Source organism: Heteronotia binoei, chromosome 12 (assembly GCF_032191835.1).
Source record: "Heteronotia binoei isolate CCM8104 ecotype False Entrance Well chromosome 12, APGP_CSIRO_Hbin_v1, whole genome shotgun sequence".
Lineage (NCBI taxonomy): Eukaryota > Metazoa > Chordata > Lepidosauria > Squamata > Gekkonidae > Heteronotia > Heteronotia binoei.
In genome coordinates, this window is record NC_083234.1 from 62355058 (window position 1) to 62378120 (window position 23063).

Sequence of the window (23063 nt, forward strand, 5' to 3'; positions counted from 1 at the left end):
TTGTGAGCAAAAATTCTACTTCATGAGCTACTGGCATTAAAGTTCTGAGCTACTGCATAAATTAGTTTGCTTTGGAGCCATTTTTTCCTAAGCTAAGACAAAAAGATGTGAGCTGGAGGCTAAAAAACTGTGAGCTAGCTCACACTAACTCAGCTGAGAGGGAACACTGGTTAGAACCATAACTTAGGTCTCTTTCTCGTAGGATGATTTTTGAATTTCTCATCCTTGCTATTGCAACTCCCCAAATCCCTCTTTTGATCTTCCTTCTGCGTGAAAAATCAAATCCATGATTTTTTTCCTTAACATGTTTTGTTTCCTTGCATTGAATTCTTCCAGCAGCACCATGGGAAAATCCTCCCCGGCTGATAATGAGCTCCTTGTCTTTAGACATAGCTTTACATGCTGCATGTACCTCCCCTGTGACCCTGGTCCTATCAGATGTTTTCCAAGCATCTTGGCAGAAGTGGCATCCCTGTTGTTAGGGTGCTGGAGTCTCATCTCCTTTCCTGCTTGCATCCATCCTGATGGTGCTTCATCTGCCAGATGGAGAAGACAATCATAGTATCTTTGAGGCTCCCTTAGTCTCTGCTGTGCAATTCAGGGCTTAACAGCCCAAGCCATGCTATCTGGTAGCTTTTCAGTTTTGGGTTTAGGCTATCCTATACATGGTTGCCAGGTCTCCCACTCTAGTGGTAGACATGCTGGCACCTCCACTTGTTGCCCACTGGCCCAATGAAGTGCCTGCAGGAGGAAATGAGGGTGAGTACTGGCATCATGCCACCACACTGAAAAAGTGTTGCCATGGGATGCTCTAGGATTTGAAAAAAAACTTGATGGTTTTACATACACTTCCAGCGATTTCACACTGGCACCATCCCCCAGATGCTTGCAGGGGCTGCTGGCTGTGACCTGACAACCCTAACCCCACATGAAACAACATTTTCCATAGTAATCTTACACAGAAGAAGATTTAGAAAGGAAAACTGAAGCTATGCTCCTCCTATTGTAATAGAGAGATAACCAATATCTGATCCATTGATTTGATGCTGAAAGGGGCTTGTGTAGCTTTTTATCATGTGAAAATTCCTTTCATTCCAGGGGCAAGGAAGCTGATATGCATGAATGAGCTACTATCCCCAGCCCCACCCCCAGTGTAGAGATTGTTGCAGCATTTTAAAAAATGATTTAGTGCACCATGCCAGCACAACTAGCGTCAGGCAGGTTTTGTGTCACTGTATGCCAGCAGTCTAGACACTGTTTTCAGGCAGTACACAGTGCTGCTTCAATCATCTCGGGGACTCAGGAGTGAGCTAGGCCCAGATTAGTGAAATGTTTTGTCTGAGTTTTGACCTGGATCAGATAGTTCTTATAAATTAAATGTTCTTAATAAATTTCAGTGATAGTAGAAGTTATACTTGCTGTTTTAATAGCACAGCAGAAGTCATCAGGGCTCTTCACATCTTCTGATGGGGGTGTAGCTTGTTTCAAGAGATCCAGTATGGTAAGAGATGAGAGGATGGCTCCAGTAATGCATGTGAAGCATTTTAATTAAAAAAACAACACGTTACTATGTGAATAACAGTTGCTAAACCTTTCAGTAACTTGTTTTTCATTCCACTCAATTTAGTTCTATGATGCTCCAGCTCCATATGAAGAAATGCTGAAATGCCTCAACATTGTGTTTACCTCCATGTTCTCACTGGAGTGTGTGCTGAAGATCATTGCCTTTGGTGCACTGGTAGGAACTCCCCCCTCCTCCTTATCAGTTGCAGTGAACATTTTGTGTGTTTCAAAACTCATCCGTGTTTTCATAACATCAGTGTTAACATGGTGAAGTTAACATGGTGAAGTCTCTTTGAGTTACTCTGATTTCTTTTATTTTTCAGAATTACTTTCGTGATGCCTGGAACATCTTTGATTTTGTCACTGTCTTGGGAAGTATTACTGATATTTTAGTAACAGAGATTGCGGTGAGTAGAGATCATGCAAACTCGCTTTGTTCGCTGACAAAATGCTGTCAAGAAGGTCGCACTGACCTGACTTCCCTGCAGTCTATTTGGGAATTATCCTATGCATCCTTCAAGGACCAAGAGAACTGTTAGGATGAACCTAGATCATGAAACTACTGGTCTAAGGCAAAGATACATGATATGTGGTTTTTCAACCACAGCAGTGGAGATTTAGGATAAACGTTGGAAAGAGCTTCCTAATTCATTAAATGCTGCTAACCAGCAGCCTGAGAAGAAATCAAAAGGGATCAAGAGCAGTTCATAGGATCAAATGTCCACACCCTCCTTCCCTCCTTTACCTTGCTTAGATGTTAAATCCAAACACTGGATTTGTGGTACCCACACCAGCTTAAAACATGTTGAAGCCCTTCAGCTATATGAAATTTAAGAAGCCTCATAATATTACCAAAAAAATTTTATTAGTAAAATCTACTTTTTTAATTTGGAGTACCTCGTAAGCTGAGGCCCTAAAATATAGTTTACTTATCTGGTTTATAAATCCAGCTCTGAGAGTACTCCCCAAGGAATGCAGTTAATGTTGGCCAGTTATAATGCTGCGCCATAATGAATGAGGTGGGGCGGAAGCACATGACTAGGGGTGTGCATTGGGATCTTCCTAAGCCAAAAGTGTATATTTTGGCATAACAAAAGTATCTGGGATTTTGGGGGAAAACTGGGGGGGGGGGCGATCCTCCCCCCAAAAAATTCCCAGATAATTTGGGGAACCTGAAAGATTGGGGAAACAGCTGAGAGGTGGGGAGACTGCTCCCTGCCTGTCAGCTCCCCCCTCCCTTTTTCTTCTACAGTTCATTTAAACCAGGCTGGTTTAAACGGGTTGCAGGAAAAAACTGAGAAACAGCTGAGAGGGTGGGAAACTCTGCCCCACCTATCAGCTGCCCCCCCTTCTTCTGCAGTCCAGCCTGTTTTAAAGGAACTGAAGACTGGGGAAACAACTGAGAGGCTGTGAAATGGTTCCCCACTTCTCAGCTGGTGCCCCCTCTTTTCTTCTGCTTCTTTAAACCAGGCTGATTTAAAGGGGATGCAGAAAACATTGGGGAAATGGCTGAGAGGCTGGGAAACTGCTCCTGCCCATTAGCTGTTCTCCACCTTTTTCTTCTGCAGTCTGGTTTAAAGGGACTGCAAAAAAAAAAAGATTGAGGAAACAGCTGAGAGGTGGGAGCCACTGCTGATCCCAGTTCTGGGATCCAGGATTTTTCAGAAATCCCAACATTTTTTGGGGGAGGGGGGCAATAGACCCAAGCAAACAAACAAATAAAACCCTGCACACCCCTACACATGACTGCTTGTAGTCCCTTGACTGTAATTGAGGCATTGCCTTATGTTTTATCTGCGCTGGCCTTTAGAGACTTCCAAGCAAATGGCAGGGATGACTGAAGTATGGGCAGGGCTGTGTATGTTTTCCAACTCCATGCAAATGCAAGCTACATTTGAAATTTGATATTGAGTGCTCAACTCAATATCTATAAAATCTCATCTCCTTTTTGAAAAAAATAAAAAAGCAAGTTTGTAAATCCAAACTTGGGCAACATAATATCTCAGAAGCTGGAAAGAATCTTGAGTAGGATTTCCCACATTTAGGAGGCAGGGCTTTAGTGCCCTGCAAAGCCCTTAGCTTCAGAACAAATTATGCAAAAGATGCATGCACCTGATCATGCCAAACCTGTGATAAATAATCCTCCAGTTACCCTTTGGCAACCAATCCTTTTGTAAACTCCTCTCCAACATGTTGCATTAACAAAGTTGTATCTTCTACCTTGGAGGCTAAGGGTTTATTCTTTGACCTAATATGGGGAGTAGTGAACCTCACCCCTTTTTTTGCTCTTCCATGACTTCTCTTTCTCTCCTATGACAATGCATTCTTTGTTCTCTATGTTTCTTTAGCTTATGATGTTTCCTGCAAATAGTAGGCAGCATGAGAAGTCAGAAGGCTATTGAGCAATCTATGAAAACAGGAAAAATAAAGAGCTTGGCTCACTCATGGCATGAGTATTAGCTCGAGCATTTGAGAGAGTACTCTAGGCAGGACTGTTTTAACCTGTAAGAGGAGAAAAGGGATGCACAAACTAAGAATTCTCTCAGGCTGTCTCCAGCCTTCCCATATGCCTCATTGAAAGACAGAATATTGGCCATGTTTTGGTGGTGGTCCTTTGGCCAGTTTTGGAAGCCTGGCATATTCTTCACTTTGCTGATCTTTAAAGTTGTCCATCCCTGAACAAGAAATCATTGCTTACTGTCACATTACTGTGGAATGATGGCTTCATGAATCCTATATACAAGGTGTTCCTAGGCAAAAGTAATGATATTGTTAATATTTATGTATTTATTTAGGGAATGTATACACTGCCTTGCCAGTCACTTGCTTGAGGCAGGACTCTTAATTGGTTCATTCACCATCTGTAACTAGAGTGTATTCTTTTACATCTATGTAGAATAAAGCCAGAGAAAAGCAGGACCGGAGAAAAGCATCCAGATCTGGATCTTTTCCCAGCCCCTTTCCTAGCCATGTGAACAGAGATGAATCAGACCGCATGCATATTTTCTGTACTTGGATTTTAGCACACTGCTGTCTGCTGTCCAGACAGGACAACTTCCAATGATACTGGCAAGTGGAGCGGGCTAATCTTATATTGCAGGTATTTCAGAATTTGGGCTGGTATTGGCTCTTCTTCCACTTTCCAAGCAAAAAACTTTTTCTTGAGCCAAAGAAACCAGCTCACCTGGCTATACACTGCATATTCTGTCAGCGGCTCAACAACCAGCAGACTGCAAAGGAGTAAAGATAAAAGAAAAAGAATATGTGTTGATAATTTGCTTTCTTTTTTGATTTCCTAGTTGTGTCGTATTTGTAATCTTTGTGAATGCTTTGGATACTTAATTTTTTTATTTCTATAGGCAAAAATGAAGATGCCAGTTTTCCTCCACTTTTATTTTTGGAGTTGGCATTTTTAGGTGTTTAATTAGTGAGGTGAAACAAAAATTCCAGTGGTGCCTTTAGTGCTAACATTTATTTCAATGCAAGCTTTATTGGATAACAGCCCACTTCCTCAAATATGTGGAGGGAAATCAAACCTGAAATTCTACTTAAGGAGAAAATTACAAGGGTGAGGATGAAAAAAGACACAAGGTGTGAATGCCAGTGGCTCAATGGTAGGGCATCTACTTGGCATGCCAAAGGTCCCAAGTTCAATTCCTGGCATCTCCAGTTTAAAAGACCTGGTACTAGATGTTGTGAAAGGCCTTCTCATGAAACCACTGCCAGTCCGAGAAGTCATTGCTGACCTTGATGGATCAAGGGTCTGATTCAGCATAAAGCACCTTCATGTGCTGTGTGGTGGAAACAATTTTTAATTGATAGAGGTATATTTGAGTCGATGGCCTGAAACTGAAAGGCATGCTTCTTATGTGTATGCATGCTCTCTCTCATACACACATACTATGGAAGAACACCATGATTCTGTTCATGTCTCATAAGTTCAATACCTTATATAGCAAAAAGATAGTTGCAGCCACAGCCAGAGTATATAGTTCTGAGCTAGATGGACTCTGTGGTCTGACTCAGTACAATGTAGTTTCATATACATGTACACTGGGTCAGCTTGCATTCCCCTTCCAGGAGCTGGCTTTAGGCTGACGCCTCCAAGTCAGTTGACGCTTCCACAGCAGTGTTGCTACTGTCTGGGCCTGAGGGCTCTGTGCCTTCAACCCCTGGTGCATACCCCAAATGCCTCTGTCAGTGTTGGGGTTGAAACCCCAGGCAAACCAATAGCATGAATGTGGGGCTCTTCAAGACAGGTTGGCCAGCTCCCTCAGCATGTGTGAAACCATTCTTGCTCACACCTGAGCAGGGGAAAAATTGGAGGAAGTAGCATTGGTTATTAAAGGTATCAGTTCTTTCAAACATTTTTCATCATTTTCAGGGCTTTTTTTGGTAGAAAAAGCCCAGCAGGAACTCATTTGCATATTAGGCCACACCCCTGATACCAAGCCAGCCAAAACTGCATTCCTGTGTGTTCCTGCTCAAAAAAAGCCCTGGTCATTTTCAAAACAGTATTAAGGATGTTGATACTGTTCATTTCTATATATTCAATCAAGTAATTAACCATATAATCAGTGAAAAGGTTAACTAGGCATCTGCTCAAAACAGTATTTACTTAGTTGGCAGCCCTCCTTTTGTTCTTGCTTGCTTGTCAGCACAACTTGCAGATAAAAAAGCCAGAACAATTGATAGGCTCAGCACACTCCTTGCATCTGAGTTTTCTCCATTAGATGCTGTCCCATCCTGTGTTCCAGTGCTGTGACTGTTAACTGGCCATCTTGTTGATTCGTATACTGACTAGGTGGCTGCAGATGGGGGCAAAGCCAATGACATTGCTTGGTCTTCAACAAGGGGAATGGAGGAGGGAATTCTTGAAACCTGAATACACCCTTGGAAACTGGCATCTCTAACTTTGCCTGGGAAGTAAAAAAAAAAAAAAAAACGACAAGAAGCTGTTTGTGAAGTGTCTCATAATTTGCATTACCATATGAAATGCAAATAGTTGGATGCAGTGTGTTTAATTTCCAGGATCTGATCATTTCCTTTAGAAAAACAAATTTTCAAAACCACCTGATTTTTTCCAGTTCGACTTTTGGTGCTTCTGTCCTTTGCTTGTCCCGATTACTCATTTTCTCTTTTTTCTTTCTTTTGTTGTTGTTGTTTCCCATATTTTTTGCCTTACCTTCCTGCCGAATCACGCCATCCACTCAACACACAATGCGAAAACTCATGTCTCCGTCTGTATGTTGTGCACCTGCTGCTCAAAACAAATACTAATCTAAACACAAAAACTTGTTAATAACCTTGCAAATATTCATCCATGAAAACATCACATATAGGACACGGTTGGTTTCATTGAATTTTTAACAACAATCTCCTGCTTCTTTATTTTTCCTCTTGGTTTTATGTTGCTTCACTTCTATTTATCTGAGTCTGAGATTTTGGAGTGCATTGGTGAAAAATGCTTCTCTGTCTGTGATTGTGCTGTGTTTGATGACCAGATTTGCTTGTGGTATTTTCTTTCTGTAGATTAACTGCAGTTGGATGCAAACCTGCCATTAATCTCCTTTCTTCGTTCTTTGTCGTTCCATAACCAATCAAAGGGAAACTCATTACATTAATTAAAAAGAGAAAAATAATAATTTGCTAAAAACAAGTTTAACAATGATAGACACACAATATAGAATATAGTACACTGACAAGAACAGAGATAAGCCAAGTTACCACATAACCATTGAGCCCAAGTAAATGTGACATTGAAGATCTGTGATCAGATTCTTTGTTATTAATTTAGCTGTAAAAAGCTGCTGTGGAATTGGGGACCATGGTGCCAGTCCATCAGAAATACCTTTGCTTGTTGATGCACTGGCCAGACAAATCATGTGAAATTGTAAGAGAATGCTACTAGGTGATTCAGTGCTTTCCTCCAAAGGCGTGAGGATTTATCGTGGAATATAATTACACGTTATACAATTACCCATTCCTTCTTCAGATAAAGGTTGCTGGTTTGGGAAGAGTGACTCAGTGGCACAGTAATTCTTTTGTGACCAGAAGGTTCCACATTCAGTATCCAGCAACCCCAGTTGAGGGATCTCGGGTATCAAATCTACTTGAGATCATGGAAACTGCTGCCGACCAACATGGACAAGCAGATTACATGAACAAATAGTAACTTTTACTAGATGGGAGATTTGTGATGGGGTATCTGTATATTTTCTCCCAGAGGGCAAATTGTAGCTCCAGGGATGCTATCTGTATCAAGAAAATGGCATGTGGGAAAAAGACAAGCTGCCTTTTGGCACTTTGATTTAGAATAGTGCTGCTTGATTCCTCAGTGTGAACTTTTGCAACGGTTCAGCCAACCATTCCCCGCAAACAAGTGACAAAACAAAAGGAATAAATAAATGTGATGCCCAACCAGTCAGAAAAGATGTGATTTATTTTTAGTAAAAAAAAAATAGGTCCTGATCTCAGACATCACGGTGAATATTGTTGTGCACACAGAAGACAGATATGTTGAGTTACCCTTCCCAATGCATGCCACCAACTGCTTGGGCACAATTGGTTTATGGAAGGATGAAGGCTTGCATGTGCATGGAGTTCTTTACGTTATTTGTATTAGTGACTCCTCCTGCAACTAGAGCTGAGGCCAGTCTCTAGAGAGCTTTGTTACATATTGAGGAACTCTGATTCCCCCCCCCCTCCAGTATTGCTCATTTATGGGTATGGCTGTTACTAGCAATTTGTGAAAGGGAGCTGAAGATTTGAAAAAGGAATGGTTGAGATTCAAGTGTTCAAAGCACCCAAACCCTAATGGAGTTCCAAATATTGTGCAGACTCTTAAATTAACCCACAATATTGTAACACACTACAGGGATGGTTTTCTTTCTTTGTAGTCACTTGCCTTACCTTTCCCCTTCCTAGAGTCAGACATTTACTTAAACTCAGGCTTGGTTTCTGTGCTGTAGTGAAAAACAGGGTGGCTAAGATTCCATAGCAGCATGTGCTTTGCGTGCCAAAAGTCCCAGGTCCAGTCCCAAGCATCTGCTATTAAAGGATCCTAGGTAGCAAGTCTTGGAAAAGGTTGCTCACTTAGAGACCTGCTGTCAATCAGTTGTAAACAGTACTGGGCTAAATGGAAGGGTGAAACAGGCTCATATGAAACTTGCTTTTGAGCCCATAGCTCAGTCATGCAGAATATCCCAGTTCCCATCCTCCACATCTCCAGTTAAAAGGAGCTAAAATAACTTTTCTTGGCCTGAGATAGTGAAGTGTTCCTGCCAGTCAAAATAGAAAGTGCTAAGCTGGAGGTACTGATGGTCTGACTTTACTATAAGGTGTCTTCTTATAAGTCAGGCTTGGTAGTTGAATAGGTGCGGAGAGAGCTTCCTGTAATTCAGTTATAGATGCTATTATTTCAACACCAGAATCTTCACGCAGCATCCAAATAAAACATTTGGGGAGTATGTTTGATTTTTTTTTTAAATATCATTTTGGTTTAGAAAATGCTTTTTTTGTAAATTTTACAGGTGCTCAAACTGTTTGCTTCAGCTCTGCAAGTATATAATATCAATCCATTATCAATTCCTTCTATAGTGACAATTTAAAAATAGGTAACTAGAAGTAAAATCCGAGGTTGGCATAACTGGAAATGGAATCCAGTCCCAAATGCGCATTATATATACATTCCACTCCTCTCCTGATAGCCATCTTGAAATGCAGACTGGAGCCCTTTTATTAAAGGGAACTGTTTTTAAAACAATGTCATTGTGATAATTTTACTATAATGGTAATTTTTATTGTTGTTTGATGCTGTCTACTGACTTCAAGCCCTGTTAGGAAGGAAAGGCTGGTTAAATTGTGTGAATGAATAGATAAAAGCTAAACTTTTGAAGCTCTGAATTTATGGCTCCCAGTTTTGCCGGCCCTGAGAAGCTCAGGAGGACAGTTTCTTGCCTTTTTTGCTTGCTCTCTGCATGCTCTGTTCATTTTTATGATCTTTGCGCTTTTCTCTTTTCTCTTTATTTGACGACTGAGTCTGAAGTAAGATGCGTACACCTAACTCTGAGCTGCTTGCGTCTATTCAAAACAAATGCCAGCCAAATGCATGCCCAACGGCTGATTTTCTTGAACTTTTTAATGGTACTGGTGGAATGTAATGCTATTGGCAGGACTGTCAGCTAGCTAATATTTGAAGTAGTGGCTGGATGAAGCCATGAGTCTCGTGCACCCTAAAAAGCAAGGACTGTGGGGCAGCTTTTGTGTCAGCAGGCGTCCAGCAGTAAAAGATTGATGGGTGGTGGAGGGGGAGCAAGTCTAGATCTGCTTAGCTTTGGCTACAAGGCCTCTCTCTCTCTCCCTCTCTCTCTGTTACCCACTCAGACCCCTCCTGCTGAAGAGGAAATCCAAATATGTAGTGGGATTTTTAATCAAGGGGAAAAAATGAAAATTAAGTTGCTAACATTTCCTACTCAGTGTAATTGGGTTCAGAACAAACAGACATTCATGTTATTTGATTGGTAGAGAGGGGACGTACCTCTCTCAAACACACTTTTGTTGGGCTGTATCACTGGGCAATCTGTTTTTGATCGTGGAAAATAGAAGGCAGAATTGAACAATTGGCATATAAAGAGGGGAGGGAAAAAATTACAGCTCCACTCTAGTGTTGCTTTGAACCAGTTTTAAAATGAGCTATTAAATGCCATTCTGATTCCAAGGCAGTCTCTACCAGGGAATGCTTTACACCTTCTACAAACAGGATGTTTGAGTGTTTCGGTAGGCCTGCCACCTGTTACCTAAATGTGGCTGAGACTCTCCTCGTGGAACCTTTCCAAAAAGGTTATATCCTTAATCTCCACCCAGCCTCAATTTTTAATCTTCACAAATTAAGGAAGGTATTTAAAGTCTGCTGCACAATCCCTTCCTTTGCCATGGAGCAGGCCAGTGGAAGATCTCTCTGGTTTTGGTTTATATAGGTTTGTTTTCATCATTCTTGAGTTGCAGTGAATTTTATTTGCCTGGTCAAGCAAGCAGAAAAACAGAAAACCATTTGAGGGCTCTCTCTTTGTATCCCTGTTTGCTACTTCCCCGTAGCCAAGGGAGGGACTCTTGTGGAGAGGGGTTTTCTCTTACGTGCTTGCATGTGGAGTGACCTGCACTGACAAATGTTTCTTTTGGAAGGTTTTCTGGTGGCCGATTTGCTGCTTAGAACGCGAAGCTGGTAATTTTCTTTTCTTTTTTGCGGGCTGCGGCTTCCCATCCTGTCCTTATCTGAAGGGCACAAAACCTTTCCTCTCCCCAGGACAATTTCATCAACCTCAGCTTCCTTCGACTTTTCCGTGCTGCAAGACTCATCAAACTTCTTCGCCAGGGCTACACCATCCGGATTTTGCTCTGGACCTTTGTCCAGTCTTTCAAGGTGAGGTTAAAGCAGGACTGAGAGCTCAGTGACAAAGGGCTGTCATTCACATGTCAAACAATATTGTCAGAATTTTAGGTAAATTCCACAGGAACTTTAAAACAAAGCTGTTCTGCCAGGCCTTTGGCAGCGGCAGCAGGCTTCCACTAAAACCATCCGGCCTCCCCTGTTGTAGCTGAAGCCCCCAGACAGTTCCCCTGTTGGGAACTGGGAGATCAACCCAGCATCTCCAGTAAGGGAATCCGCCTCTTCCTAACTATCCCAGTGCTGGATGCTGGCTTTGCTGTCTTCCTCACAGGGTAAAGTTTACAATCTTCCTTGGGAAGGGAGAATGGCTGTTAAACTGGTTTATGTCAGCAGTGCAGATGCACCTATCAGTGGCTGGCTGAAGGGGCTCACTCTCTGATAGCACATTCATAGGCCAAGATCTCAGGGCCACACCATGTTTATATATATATATATATATATATATATATATATATATATATGCAGACCTGTAAATAGTTACCTAGTTGCCAGTGACTGTTTGCAGACATCCCAGCAAAGCAGTTTTTGTAAATTGGAAGAGATTTTTTCCCTTCAGCCCCACCCCCCTTACACCATTTATTTATTTATTCAATTCAATTTGTAGCCCAGTTTCCCTGGGACTGGCTCAGAGCAGGTGCTAAATTTGTTAGTGACACTTTGTGTCTGCTTAGGTAATTTTTTTCTAACTGTGGTTGAAATAGCCACAGATCTGTGGGTCTTTCTCTGCTTGGAACAAGGTGTGTGGGAGGGACTGGATGAATCTGTGCAGCTTTAATATTGCGTACAATTGTCCTGTTGTGAAAAATAAGGCAAAGGTGCAAAGTATTTCTGTGCTAGGTGACTAAAAGAAGTATATGTTGGTCTGAAAGGTGGGTTTGCCAAGCATTTTGGGAAAGCCAGTAAGGTATAAGGATTAGACCCCCATTTAAATCTCCCATTTGACCATGAAACACACAATGATCTTGGGTTAGTCACTATCTCTCAGGATTATTGTGAGGACAAAATGAGGACTAGGAGTGCCACCCTGAGTTTGAGGAGGAGGATTAATAATTCTAATAATTTGGCACAAAATGCAGATTCCTTTCCTCAAAGTAGCACTTCCATTGCAAGGATCTGGCTTCTCCTTCAGAACTGAATGACAGTATTTTATCAGTAGAATGGTCAACAGCTTCTTCTTTCAACAAGCTTTCATGGGGAATTCTACAGCTTGGCTCCCAGCTGGAAATCTCTGACATCTAATGCAGACAGTGTTCCCAAGGTGGTCATAGCAGATTCTTCATCTAGCAGACTAATAATAAATTTCTGTTTGCCTTTGCTCCATAGTTACATCATCATGTGACCAGTAGTGGGATGGGCCAGACCAGCCACTCCTGGCTACAGAGTGATTGCTTTGCACCCATCCTTCTCCTCTCCTGATATGTTTTGTCTTATATGTTTTATGGAATGCATGGGTGGGGGGGGGGGGAGTCTTCCCTGCAGCACCAAAGTGGTGGGTTGATCCTTGTCTAGTTTTAGCTATTTGCATAGATTGCTCTCACATGCCTCATTGCTCATTGTTTCTGTTTCCCCTTCTCTCCCCTGCAGGCCTTGCCATATGTGTGTCTCCTTATTGCAATGCTGTTCTTCATCTATGCCATTATTGGCATGCAGGTAATTTATAGCTGCAGTCAAGGGAAAACTAAGGCTGCCATGTTGAAATTATATTGTTTACCATTGTGACTTCTGTAGTCCCACATGGGATTGTGCAGTCGCAGGCCTGCCATGGAGGAATGAGCTTCCGAAGCTTTTAGAATTTTCCAGACCCCAGGACCTCTCCCCACTCCTCTCCATCTTGAGCCCTGCTTTTCCTGCCCAGAGCATCACATGATGGAGATGGAGACAGCACTGTTCCCTCAGTTCTCTCTCCACTGCCATGAGAAGAAAACAGACTCCCAGAGTTTTCTGAGATACCTTTTTTGAGGCTAATTCTTTGATCCGCACACTCTTTTTCTTCAGCTTAGCAAAGGAGATGGCCGGGATGGAATTCTAGCAGGAGCTCCTTTGCATATTAGACCACACACCCCTGATGTAGCCAAGCCTCCAAGAGCTTACAAGGCTCTTTTTTGTAAGCTCTTGGAGGATTGGCTACATCAGGGTTGTGTGGCCTAATATGCAAAGGAGCTCCTGCTAAAATTTCATCCCTGGAGATGGCACTTTTCAAGAAGTGCAGTGTGGAGCCAAAATGGCTCAGAATTATGAATATAATTCTTGTTTGATATACCTTGCAGAAAGCAATAATATGGCCGCATGCTTGGCATGCCGCCTCCTAGCACTAAAAGCCAGTGATAGAGCACAAAGGCTTTGTGGGAGAAAGCCCTTGGCATCCCAGATACATAAGGGGAAAAGAAGGCTCTGCTCAATAAGAAACCCAAAGCACCATCAATAACCTCAGCTCCAACACAATCAATTGTGGAATCAGAAAAAACTACTCATGGTACAGTACACAGCATCAGAGTCGCCGCCACCTTAAAAAATGAAAAATAAATACAAACGGGTGCCTGCAGAATCTCCTTGGCATTGGGCTTCACCTTGATATCATCATATGATGTAATGGGAAACTGTCAGCACCCTGACCAACTGAGGATTTAAGGTGCATCGTATACATATGACAAAGGTCTTAGATTTAGATTACCTTTCTTGCAAATCTCAACTTGCAAACCCTATCATGAAGGTCCTCTATACTCTGGATTTAGAGCCAGTTCCCTTCCTTTGTTACAAGGCATGTAGGACATTTCATCAGCAGTTTGGTCCAAGCCCATATCTGTTCCTGCTTTCATCGAGAAGCTAGAGAATCTTTACAGGATCAAGGAAGAGGGATGTTTGTATTTGTTCCATCATTCCCTGGCAAACTCATTGATCTCTGAAACCCTTCCTGCCAGACGGAGATCTGGCTTGCAGTCTACTCTAATGGCCAAAGAGGGCCCAAAACTCAACTCCCTGGGCCACAAAATTTGCTCATCAGGAATGGTGGGACTTAATCTGTCTGATTTTCTGACAATAACAGGTCATTATCAGATGTTACTGTGGGACCATATGCAGCAATTTTATGATGTCCTGCTGGAGGATAAGTTGGATGGGCAAAGAGACAATAAACAGCAGCTTAATGCCACTAGGCACACAGCCTACTGTAGAAGTAGCATTATGGCATCTGGAGTTGTTTTGAGGCATCATTCTTGGCTGAGATCCTCGGCTCTGCCTCCCAACATCTGTGCCACGCTTGAAGACCTTCTCTTCGAAGGCAAATAATTATTTAGTGAGCAAAATAGACTCTGTATTAGACCATTATCTGGAAGAACAAATCTACTGTGAAATCCCTCGGGATTACCTTAGCTTCAGCTCCCATATACAAGCCAAGATATTTTCCTAGGAATAACTTTAAACAGCAGTCTAGGTTCCATAAGTACCATGAATATAGAGATCAGAACACTCAACCTCAGCAGCAGCAAATTTGTGAGCTGCCCTGAGCCTGCCTTTGGCGGGGAGGGCAGGATATAAATCAAATAAATAAATATAGACCAGCTTTCTCCCAGCACTCCCAACTCAGGATGCAAATTAAGCAGAGGGGAAAGCAGTCCTCACAGTCTCCTAGGCATTTGCAGATATGAGGGGTAATTCCTCTGCTTGACTAGTAGAGAGCAAGTTAATTTTGGATAGGTTAACCAAATTTTTAGTTGCATGGTATTGGATCACCCACGACTCCTGATTTCTCTCAATAATAATAAAAAGCTACCTTCTGGAATTAATTTATTTGCCTCCTTTTCTCCCCTGTCAATTCTAATTCAACTGATTCCATTTTGGCGCAAGATGTCTCTGCACTTATAGGAAAAGGCACCATTAGAGCTGCATCCATGACACAGTTGGATCAAGGGTTTTCTCCCAAATAGTTTGCTATAGAAAAGAAAGTTGCGGGGGAAACACCCCATCTTAGATCGTAGAGGTCTCAACAAGAATCTGTGGGTATTGAAGTTTAGAATGATTTTTCCTCATGATTTCTTACCGCTCTTATCTGGGGAGTTGTGGTTTTAGGGTTGCCAATCCCCAGGTGGGGGCAGGGGATCCCCCGGTTTGGAGGCCCTCCCCCCGCTTCAGGGTCGTCAGAAAGCGGGGGGAGGGAAGGGAAATGTCTGCTGGGAACTCTATTATTCCCTATGGAGATTTATTCCCATAGAAAATCATGGAGAATTGATCCGCGGGTATCTGGGGCTCTGGAGGGGGCTGTTTTTTGGGGTAGAGGCACCAAATTTTCAGTATAGCATCTAGTGCCTCTCCCCAAAATACCCCCAAGTTTCAAAAAGATTGGACCAGGGGGTCCAATTCTATGAGCCCCAAAAGAAGGTGCCCCTATCCTTCATTATTTCCTATGGAAGGAAGGCATTGAAAAGGTGTGCAGTTTCTTTAAATGTGATGGTCAGAACTCCCTTTGGAGTTCAATTATGCTTGTCACAGCCTTGATCTTGGCTCCACCCCTAATGTCTCCTGGCTCCACCCCCAAAGTCTCCTGGCTCCACCCCCAAAGTCCCCAGATATTTCTTGAATTGGACTTGGCAACCCTATGTGATTTATGGTCTTGGACCTCAAAGATTCGTACTTTCATATTTCCATACATGATTTATGTAGAAAGTTCTTATGGTTCCTGTGTGATGACACTATCTGTGAGTACACTGTTTTGCCTTTTTAGTTTGGCAACTGCACTGTGGGTTTTCACTAAATATGTCTCTGTGGTGATAGCACACTTGAGGTTGCAGGGCTGCACAATCTAGTCTCACTGATTATTGGTTGTTGGCTGCCTCATCCCCAGAGCTCCTTCATGATCATCTACATATCATGATTTTGATTTTAGAGGACATGGGGTTTATAATTATTTGGGAGAAATCCCTCCCTTTCCCCTTTAGAACCATTGATTTTAGAGGAGCGCACACTGACTCTTCTTCAATTAGAGCATACTTACCAGTACAGGGAGCTTTGACTATTAAGTCTGCCAGTAAGTCTATGGCAGAAAATAGATCTCAGTCTGCAAGAAAGTTCCAAAAGCTTTTAGGTCTTATGGCAGCCATGACAGCTGTAGTGCCTTTGGCCATGAGTCTTCAGAACTTGGTTATACTAGTGTTCAACACTTCAACAGACCAACAATGGAAAGAACTGTCAATACCCCAGGACCAAACATGGTCCAGGCCCGTGTCTGGTCCTGCTTCCATCAAGAAGTTAGAGAATCTTTACAGGATCAAGGAAGAGGGATGTTCATATACACTGGTGGACTGATATGGAGAACCAGTTGAGAAGTTGTCCATTGGGTGTGTAGAATCATGATATGCAGGGGCCGTTTTGTAGAAAAAGAGATGGTGGAACTCATCCAGTGATTGTTATGCACCTGCACCTACTGTTCAATGGACAAGGAGGTAGAACTCTCAGAAGGAGGAGGTGGAACTCTCAGAGAGGTTCAGGAGCTGTGCTCCTGCGAGCTCCCACTGAATCCGAGGCCTGATTATATGCACATTTACACCAGTGCCTCCTTGACTGGTTGGGGAGTGCACTGTGGTCCTTATAAGATTAAAGGCAAATGGTCTCAAAGGAAATCTACTCTTTGTATTAACTTATTGGACGTAAGAGCTATTAAGTATGTGCTCACTTCTTTTTCAGCTCTCCTTGTAGACAGAAACATACTTCTAGCAACAGGCAATACCACAGCAAAATTTTACGTGAACAAAAGGGAGCACAGGCTGCTCACTCTATGAAAAGAGGCATTGCACTTCTGGGAATGGCCCATAAGCCACAATGTTTCTCTATTAGCCATTAACAGACTCCATCAGCAGGGGCACTTTAATGGACCACAAATGGTTGATCAATGACCACTATTTAAGATCCCATTTTCAGGGAGTGGGGATTTCTGGACACAGACCTCTTTGCTACAAAGCTGAACACCAACTGCCACAATTTTTGTTTGATGGGAGCCAAGAACAGGGATTATATTGTGGACACATCCCAATTCAAATGGATTGGTCACCTTTTCTATGCCTTCTCTCTTCTCAGAATTGTCCACAAGGTAATCTCAAAACTCAAAGGGGACTGTTCAACATGTATCCCATGTAGCCCCCTATTGGCCATGCAGGATTTGGTTTCTGGCCCTATGGGAGATGTCCAAAGAGATACCCAAGTCTCTGCCTGAAGCAGAGGATTTACTTCATGTAGGCCCAGTTCAGCATCCAAATGTGGGGTCGTTGAATTTGACTGCATGGTTGATTCAACCACAGCCCCCTTTGATTTATTCAACCATAGCCCTCTTTTCACATAGGGTGTGGGAGGTACTCTTAGGAGATTGTACAGGGTAAAGTGGAAAAGGTTCTCAGCATGGTCCTCTAAGAGAGGGATCTCCCCTGAGATCTGTGCACTATCTGATATTTTTGAGTATCTCCTGTCTTTGAAGGATGCGGGCTTTGCATCCTAATCCATTAAAGTGCATTTAGCAGTGATATCAGCTTTTCACAAGAACCTGAAGGGGGGCTCTATGTATCTATGAAGTTTCCAAAGGTTATATTAAATTTGTATCCTCCTGTTGACCCTCTGACTCTGCAATGGAGTTTGTCCTTGTTTTTAACAAGCCTTATGCATGAGCCATTTGAACCTTTAGCAAGGTCCGATGTGTCTTTTCTTTCCTACAAAACAGCCTTTTTAGTGGCGATTACTTCCGCATGTAGAGTAGGGGAGTTAAAAGCTCTATCCTGTGACACACACACCCCTCACAAAATATCACACTGACCAGGTAGTGTTATGAACAAGCTTATACTTTTTGCCGAAAGTGGTCTCCCATTTTTTAAAAAACTAACAGCTTATTGAATTCAAATTGCTACAAAATGATAAGAATATTAAAATAACAGTTAACAATTAATATCTGTTCACAAGATAGGGATATTACTGACACCAAAGAGGAGTAATTTATATTCAAATGATCATAGTCAACAGTTAACAAGACATCATTATACAAAGTAACTGATGAATCTACAACAAAGCATCAAGAACAATAAACTTTTTAATGACTTATAGTAAAACAAGATTAAATTAATAAGATACTTAATTTTGACAAAAAATCTAGAACAGGGAACCATTTCTCAGTGAAATCAGATTGCCTAAGGAAGAGTTCAGATTGCAGTAAATGACCTGTGATTCTGCTCCCATTTTGAACCAAGACATCACTCTCCCTGTCTTTTTCCCATCTTTAACATTACCTTTGGAACGAACTCTGCATACACTTCATGCTCTACATGTTAGGAGGGCATTGCTCTTTTTTTACAGGAATCTGTCCATATGTTTTAAGGGCCATTATAAAGGCAAAGCTGCTTTGGCCCAAACACTCTCCAGGTAGGTGGTCTCAGCCATAAGGCTGGCCCATGTGGAAATGTGCTATGCCCCATTGTATTAAGGGCTCACTCCACATGGGCCCAGGCCTCCTTTGCTGCCTTTCTCTCCAGACTGGCACTGGAAGACATCTGCAAAGTGGCAACCTGATTTATGTCTTCAACATTCATCAAACTATGTTCCATGGATATAGATTCCAGGAGTGAGGCTGTTGTAAGAAAGGCAGTGCTTCAGTCAATTTTTTGCTAACCAGCCCTCACCTACTTCCTTCAGTAAGTGAGCTTGCTATTCTCCCATGTGGGACTGCACAGAAGCTATGATGAGGAAAACAAGGTTGAACTTAGTAACTTGTTATTCCTCAAGTGGTCTTCTGTGCAAACACATATCCCTCCTTCCTTTCCCTGCCATGGGCTGCTCTGCTGTTGTCCTTGGCATCTCATGACTGCAAAGGGAGAACTGAGGAAAGTAAAGCAAGTATTAATTTTGTCTGGAACTATAGCATGTCTGGGATGGTATAGTTCCCACCTATGTCACATTACTCTTTGGGTGGGAAAAGCAGGGCTTGAGATGGAAAGTAGGGGGGAACACTCATAAGCTCTGGGAAATTCTAAATCCTTTGGGAGTTCATTCCTTCATGGCAAGCCTGTGACTGCAATCCCACGTGACACAGACCAGTCGATAAATAACAATTACAAGTAAATGCAAATTTGTTTTGTCTGGATTTGCATGGAGTTTTCAGGCCTGATGATTCATCATGACAAGGTCAGGCAGACAGCTGGCAGAAGGATGCTGCCCAGTGCCAAGTTGTGTTGGTAGGCATAGAAGCTCCACTGGCAGCAGAGCCACACCACTAGTAATGCCATTTTGAGTAGATGGTCACCCTTCCAAGTGTGTGGAAGTCAGTGGACCACAAGAATGTAACTGCTTAAGATGACGCTGTAAGGGAGCCATCACAACCTTACCTACTTTATTATCTGGTCACCCCCAATGATGGAAGAAAAGTTTGTGTCTGATGCCCTGGCAGCCGAGATGCAAGCAGTGATTGGAAGATGGTCAGGATGAATGTTAGGCATGCAGCCCAGAATTTAAAGGCTGGCTACAAAGGACTGAGAAGAATTTGCCTTCAAATCTCTTTAGAAGTGTGGTAATATGAGGAGTTGGGAGAGAGAAATCTAGTGTACCCAACCTTTCCCCTTTTTTCATAATTTCATATGGCTTGTGTGCTACATGGACTCATCCACACACACACTGAGAATGTAGTTACCCAAATCCAATAGTTAATTCAACCATGATCTCCAGAATTTGATACAAAACACTTGGTCTCAAGGATAGAGACAAGGTCAAATGGTAAATGAATTTTGCTGATTGCAAAAAAGTTTTGGGAAGAGGAATTCTACAGATTCTTTACACCAGTCACTGGAAGCAGACTTTTCTTTAAGCAAAAAGGACTGAGAATGGGCTTCTGTAACCTCCTCCTAACTTTGGCATTCTACCAAAATTCTCCACATTCATTTTCTTCCAGGTTTTTGGCATTCTGACTTATCTGGTCTTGTCTTGATGCAGAACTGAAGCACAAAGAAGCCTCCGATTTTTATTTCCAGTTTTTATACAGCTTTGATTTCCTTCATTCTGTATGCATCACCACTCTCTGCTGTGCATTTATGTGCACATGCGCATTGATAGAACACTTTTGCATTCTAGATCAATTGGACATAAGATAGTATGAAGATTCTTTTTCTCTGGTATTTTATTAATGTGAAGAAGAGCATCTTCCTATCAGTAAAACACTGCAGAAAAAGACTCTAAATGCCATCAAACATGTAATCACAGTAAGGTTCTTTTTTGCTGTGTTTACTAATGTGCTTGTGTGCATAGCTAATATGATGGGGAGAAGCAAATGAACTGAAGGAACCAAAAGCTGTGGCAAACTGCTCACTTCCAGTTCTGAAATTAATTTTACAAAATTTCTCTAGATAACATGGAATTTGGAAGGAGTGGAACAAGGTTCAAGATAAATAAGTGGAACAGAAGAAGAATAGAATCCTCCCACATCCCTAATAACTGCTTTTTTCCTAGTTGCATGCTCTTCTGTCACCTAGCCTTTTCCCTTAGGAAGTCTGTGATAACAGATTTTATTACAGTTTAGTATTTTCATATGTTATCAGCACAAAAATCAGTGGGTGCAGACATAGACCGATTTCCCACTCGCCTTATGCCGTTCTCACACTCCCCTTTTCAGCGGAGCTTCCATCCAATTTTACACTATCTGCCCCAGGGCTGCAACTCACTCCACCTTTTTTGCACAGCAAACAGAAACCTCTAAAAGCCAGTTTCTGTTTGCCATGCGAAAAAGGTGAAGCTTGTTGTAGCCCAGGGGCAGATAGCATGAAATCGGATGGAAGCCCCACTGAGAAGGGGAGCGTGAGAGCGGGGTAAGGCGAGTGGGAAATCAGTCATAGTTTTGTCCTAAGCCATATCTAAACTACAAACATAACCTCTTTTTTTCAGTCATTCCCTCTTTCCAGGGATCCCTGGGCATTGTTCTGGGATGTAGGATCACTAATGGAAGTCCTAACACCATTACCAATCTACAATTCTTAAGCTTATTTGGGAGAAGTCATGGAGATGAACTGATTAAACAGCTGTAACACCAAACTAAGTTTGTAATATAGGTATAACTCTGATTTACACATTTTCTGAGTGTCAGATTTAGTGTTAGTGACATAACTGTGGTTCCTGTGCTATAATCTACAACCTTTTGTCCACTGTCAATGTCTCTTGGCTCCCAGATAACTTTGACTCCTAGCACTTTCAGTGAGTTCTCATGAATGTTCTTTTGGCTTTTTTTCTTGCCATTCAGGTCTTCGGAAATATTGCACTGAATGATGAAACATCCATTAATCGCCACAACAATTTCCGAACATTCTTGCAAGCTCTGATGCTACTTTTTCGGTAAATACGTCCATCATCCTTTCCATTTACAGGGCATTAAGCGGGGGGGGATTAGGTCCTTCCTGTTCCAGATGCATATATGCAGATCGACATCTGTAGCCCTCATGCTTCTGATAATAGGCTTACAAGCACAGGAAGTACCTGATGAAATTTTAGAGCCTATCAATGAAGCATCTTAAGTAATCTATGGCTGTAGTAGGTGGATCTGTGAATGTGGCACTGGTTACTGTTGAAATCAGGGCTTTTTTTTGGGGGGGGGGGCGGAATGCAGCAGAACAAAGTCACTCTTAGTCTCTGATTCAGAGAGAAGGGTGGGGTATAAATCTACAGTCTTCTTCCAGAAAAAAAGCCCTGGTAGAAATTATCATGAGAATGTTTTCCTGCTCTTCACCAGTGACCAAAGCAACCAGTTTAACCTATATTATGGTGTTCTGGTGCATCATGAGTGGTCATTTGTATTACTACGCACATAGCCTATGTTTTTCTTTCTGCCAAGCAATGGATTACCAAGTAGTAAGGTTTCCTCACATTTTCCAGGTGGTGGGATGATTATGTGTTAGTAATCTGTTCTAGGTGATGTTGAGTAGAAAAGATTTTTCAAGTTATAGAGTTTTGTAGCTATTTATTTATTCATGCATACACATACACACGCATACATACATACATACCAATCCACCTTTCTCCACTGTGAACTTACTGTTGATCAGGGAAGATGAGCTGTTCCTAAAAAGACATCTCTAGCTAATCTGTGATTTGTAAGAGGTACTATTGTATGGTTTTCAGTAGTACCTCTTACAAATAACAGATAAGCTAGAGGTGTCTTTTTTAGGAACAGCTAGGGAGAGGCTATGGCTCAGTGGTAGAGCATCTGCTTGGCTTACAGGAGGTCCCAGGTTGAATCCCTGGCATCTCCAGTTAAAAGGGACCCAGCAATAGGTGATGTCAAAGACCCATGCTTGGGACCCTGGAGAGCTCAAGGAGACATTACTGAACTTGATAGACCGATGGTCTGATTTAGTATAAGGAGCTTCATGTGTGTTGATGTGTGTGTTCCCTGATTTTTCTGTATAGTTTTCAGATTTCTCAGTGCTAGTTGTTCTTAACATACCTACATAATGATGTAAATTCTTGTAGCTTTCCTTCGTTTTTGGTATGTGTATTTAAAGAAAAATGATAAATCCTAATGCCTGTGAAATCATATTGTGTGCTGCAGTTTCTTGGGAGCGGCATAAGTGCTAATAACCTCATGAATGTTTGATTAACATTTGATTGAATTTTTTTTTAAAAAAACTGCATGTTTTAAGTGCAAATATGCATAATCAATGTCCCATTAAAATTAATCTAAACTCCTTTTTTTTAGGTGACAGTTGTATTTGTTTTTTAATGCAATACCTCTCGGCCACTTCCATGGTTGAGCAAATATTGTATAAAAAACATTTTGCAGAACATTCTGTACATATTGATGATGTACAGAATAGTGTATGTGTATGTGTTGATGGCTGCATCCACACTAGTTGCTTATTTATTTATTTAAAACATTCCTATGCCACCTTTCCACCCATGCTGGTGAATATTAAAATGTTAAAACATTTCAGACATAAAAAGTCTGAAATATATATTTAAATATATAATATTTAAAACAAACAAAAATAATATGAATGCATAAAAATATAAAAACATAAAGGGGAGGAGGGCTAATAAAAGCTAGTGA

General features: G+C 41.8%; 1 protein-coding gene across 9 annotated transcripts in view; it reads left to right on the top strand.

The window, feature by feature from the left end:
• The window catches only part of CACNA1B (calcium voltage-gated channel subunit alpha1 B), a 490529-nt gene that overhangs the window by 403640 nt on the left and 63826 nt on the right, over positions 1 to 23063 (top strand). For all 9 annotated transcript variants that reach the window (XM_060251289.1, XM_060251281.1, XM_060251280.1 and 6 more), the window contains 5 exons: positions 1628 to 1738; positions 1887 to 1970; positions 10868 to 10984; positions 12596 to 12661; positions 21261 to 21352. In XM_060251289.1, the coding sequence (XP_060107272.1) occupies positions 1628 to 1738; positions 1887 to 1970; positions 10868 to 10984; positions 12596 to 12661; positions 21261 to 21352 (470 nt within the window). The remainder of the gene's footprint in view (positions 1 to 1627; positions 1739 to 1886; positions 1971 to 10867; positions 10985 to 12595; positions 12662 to 21260; positions 21353 to 23063) is intronic.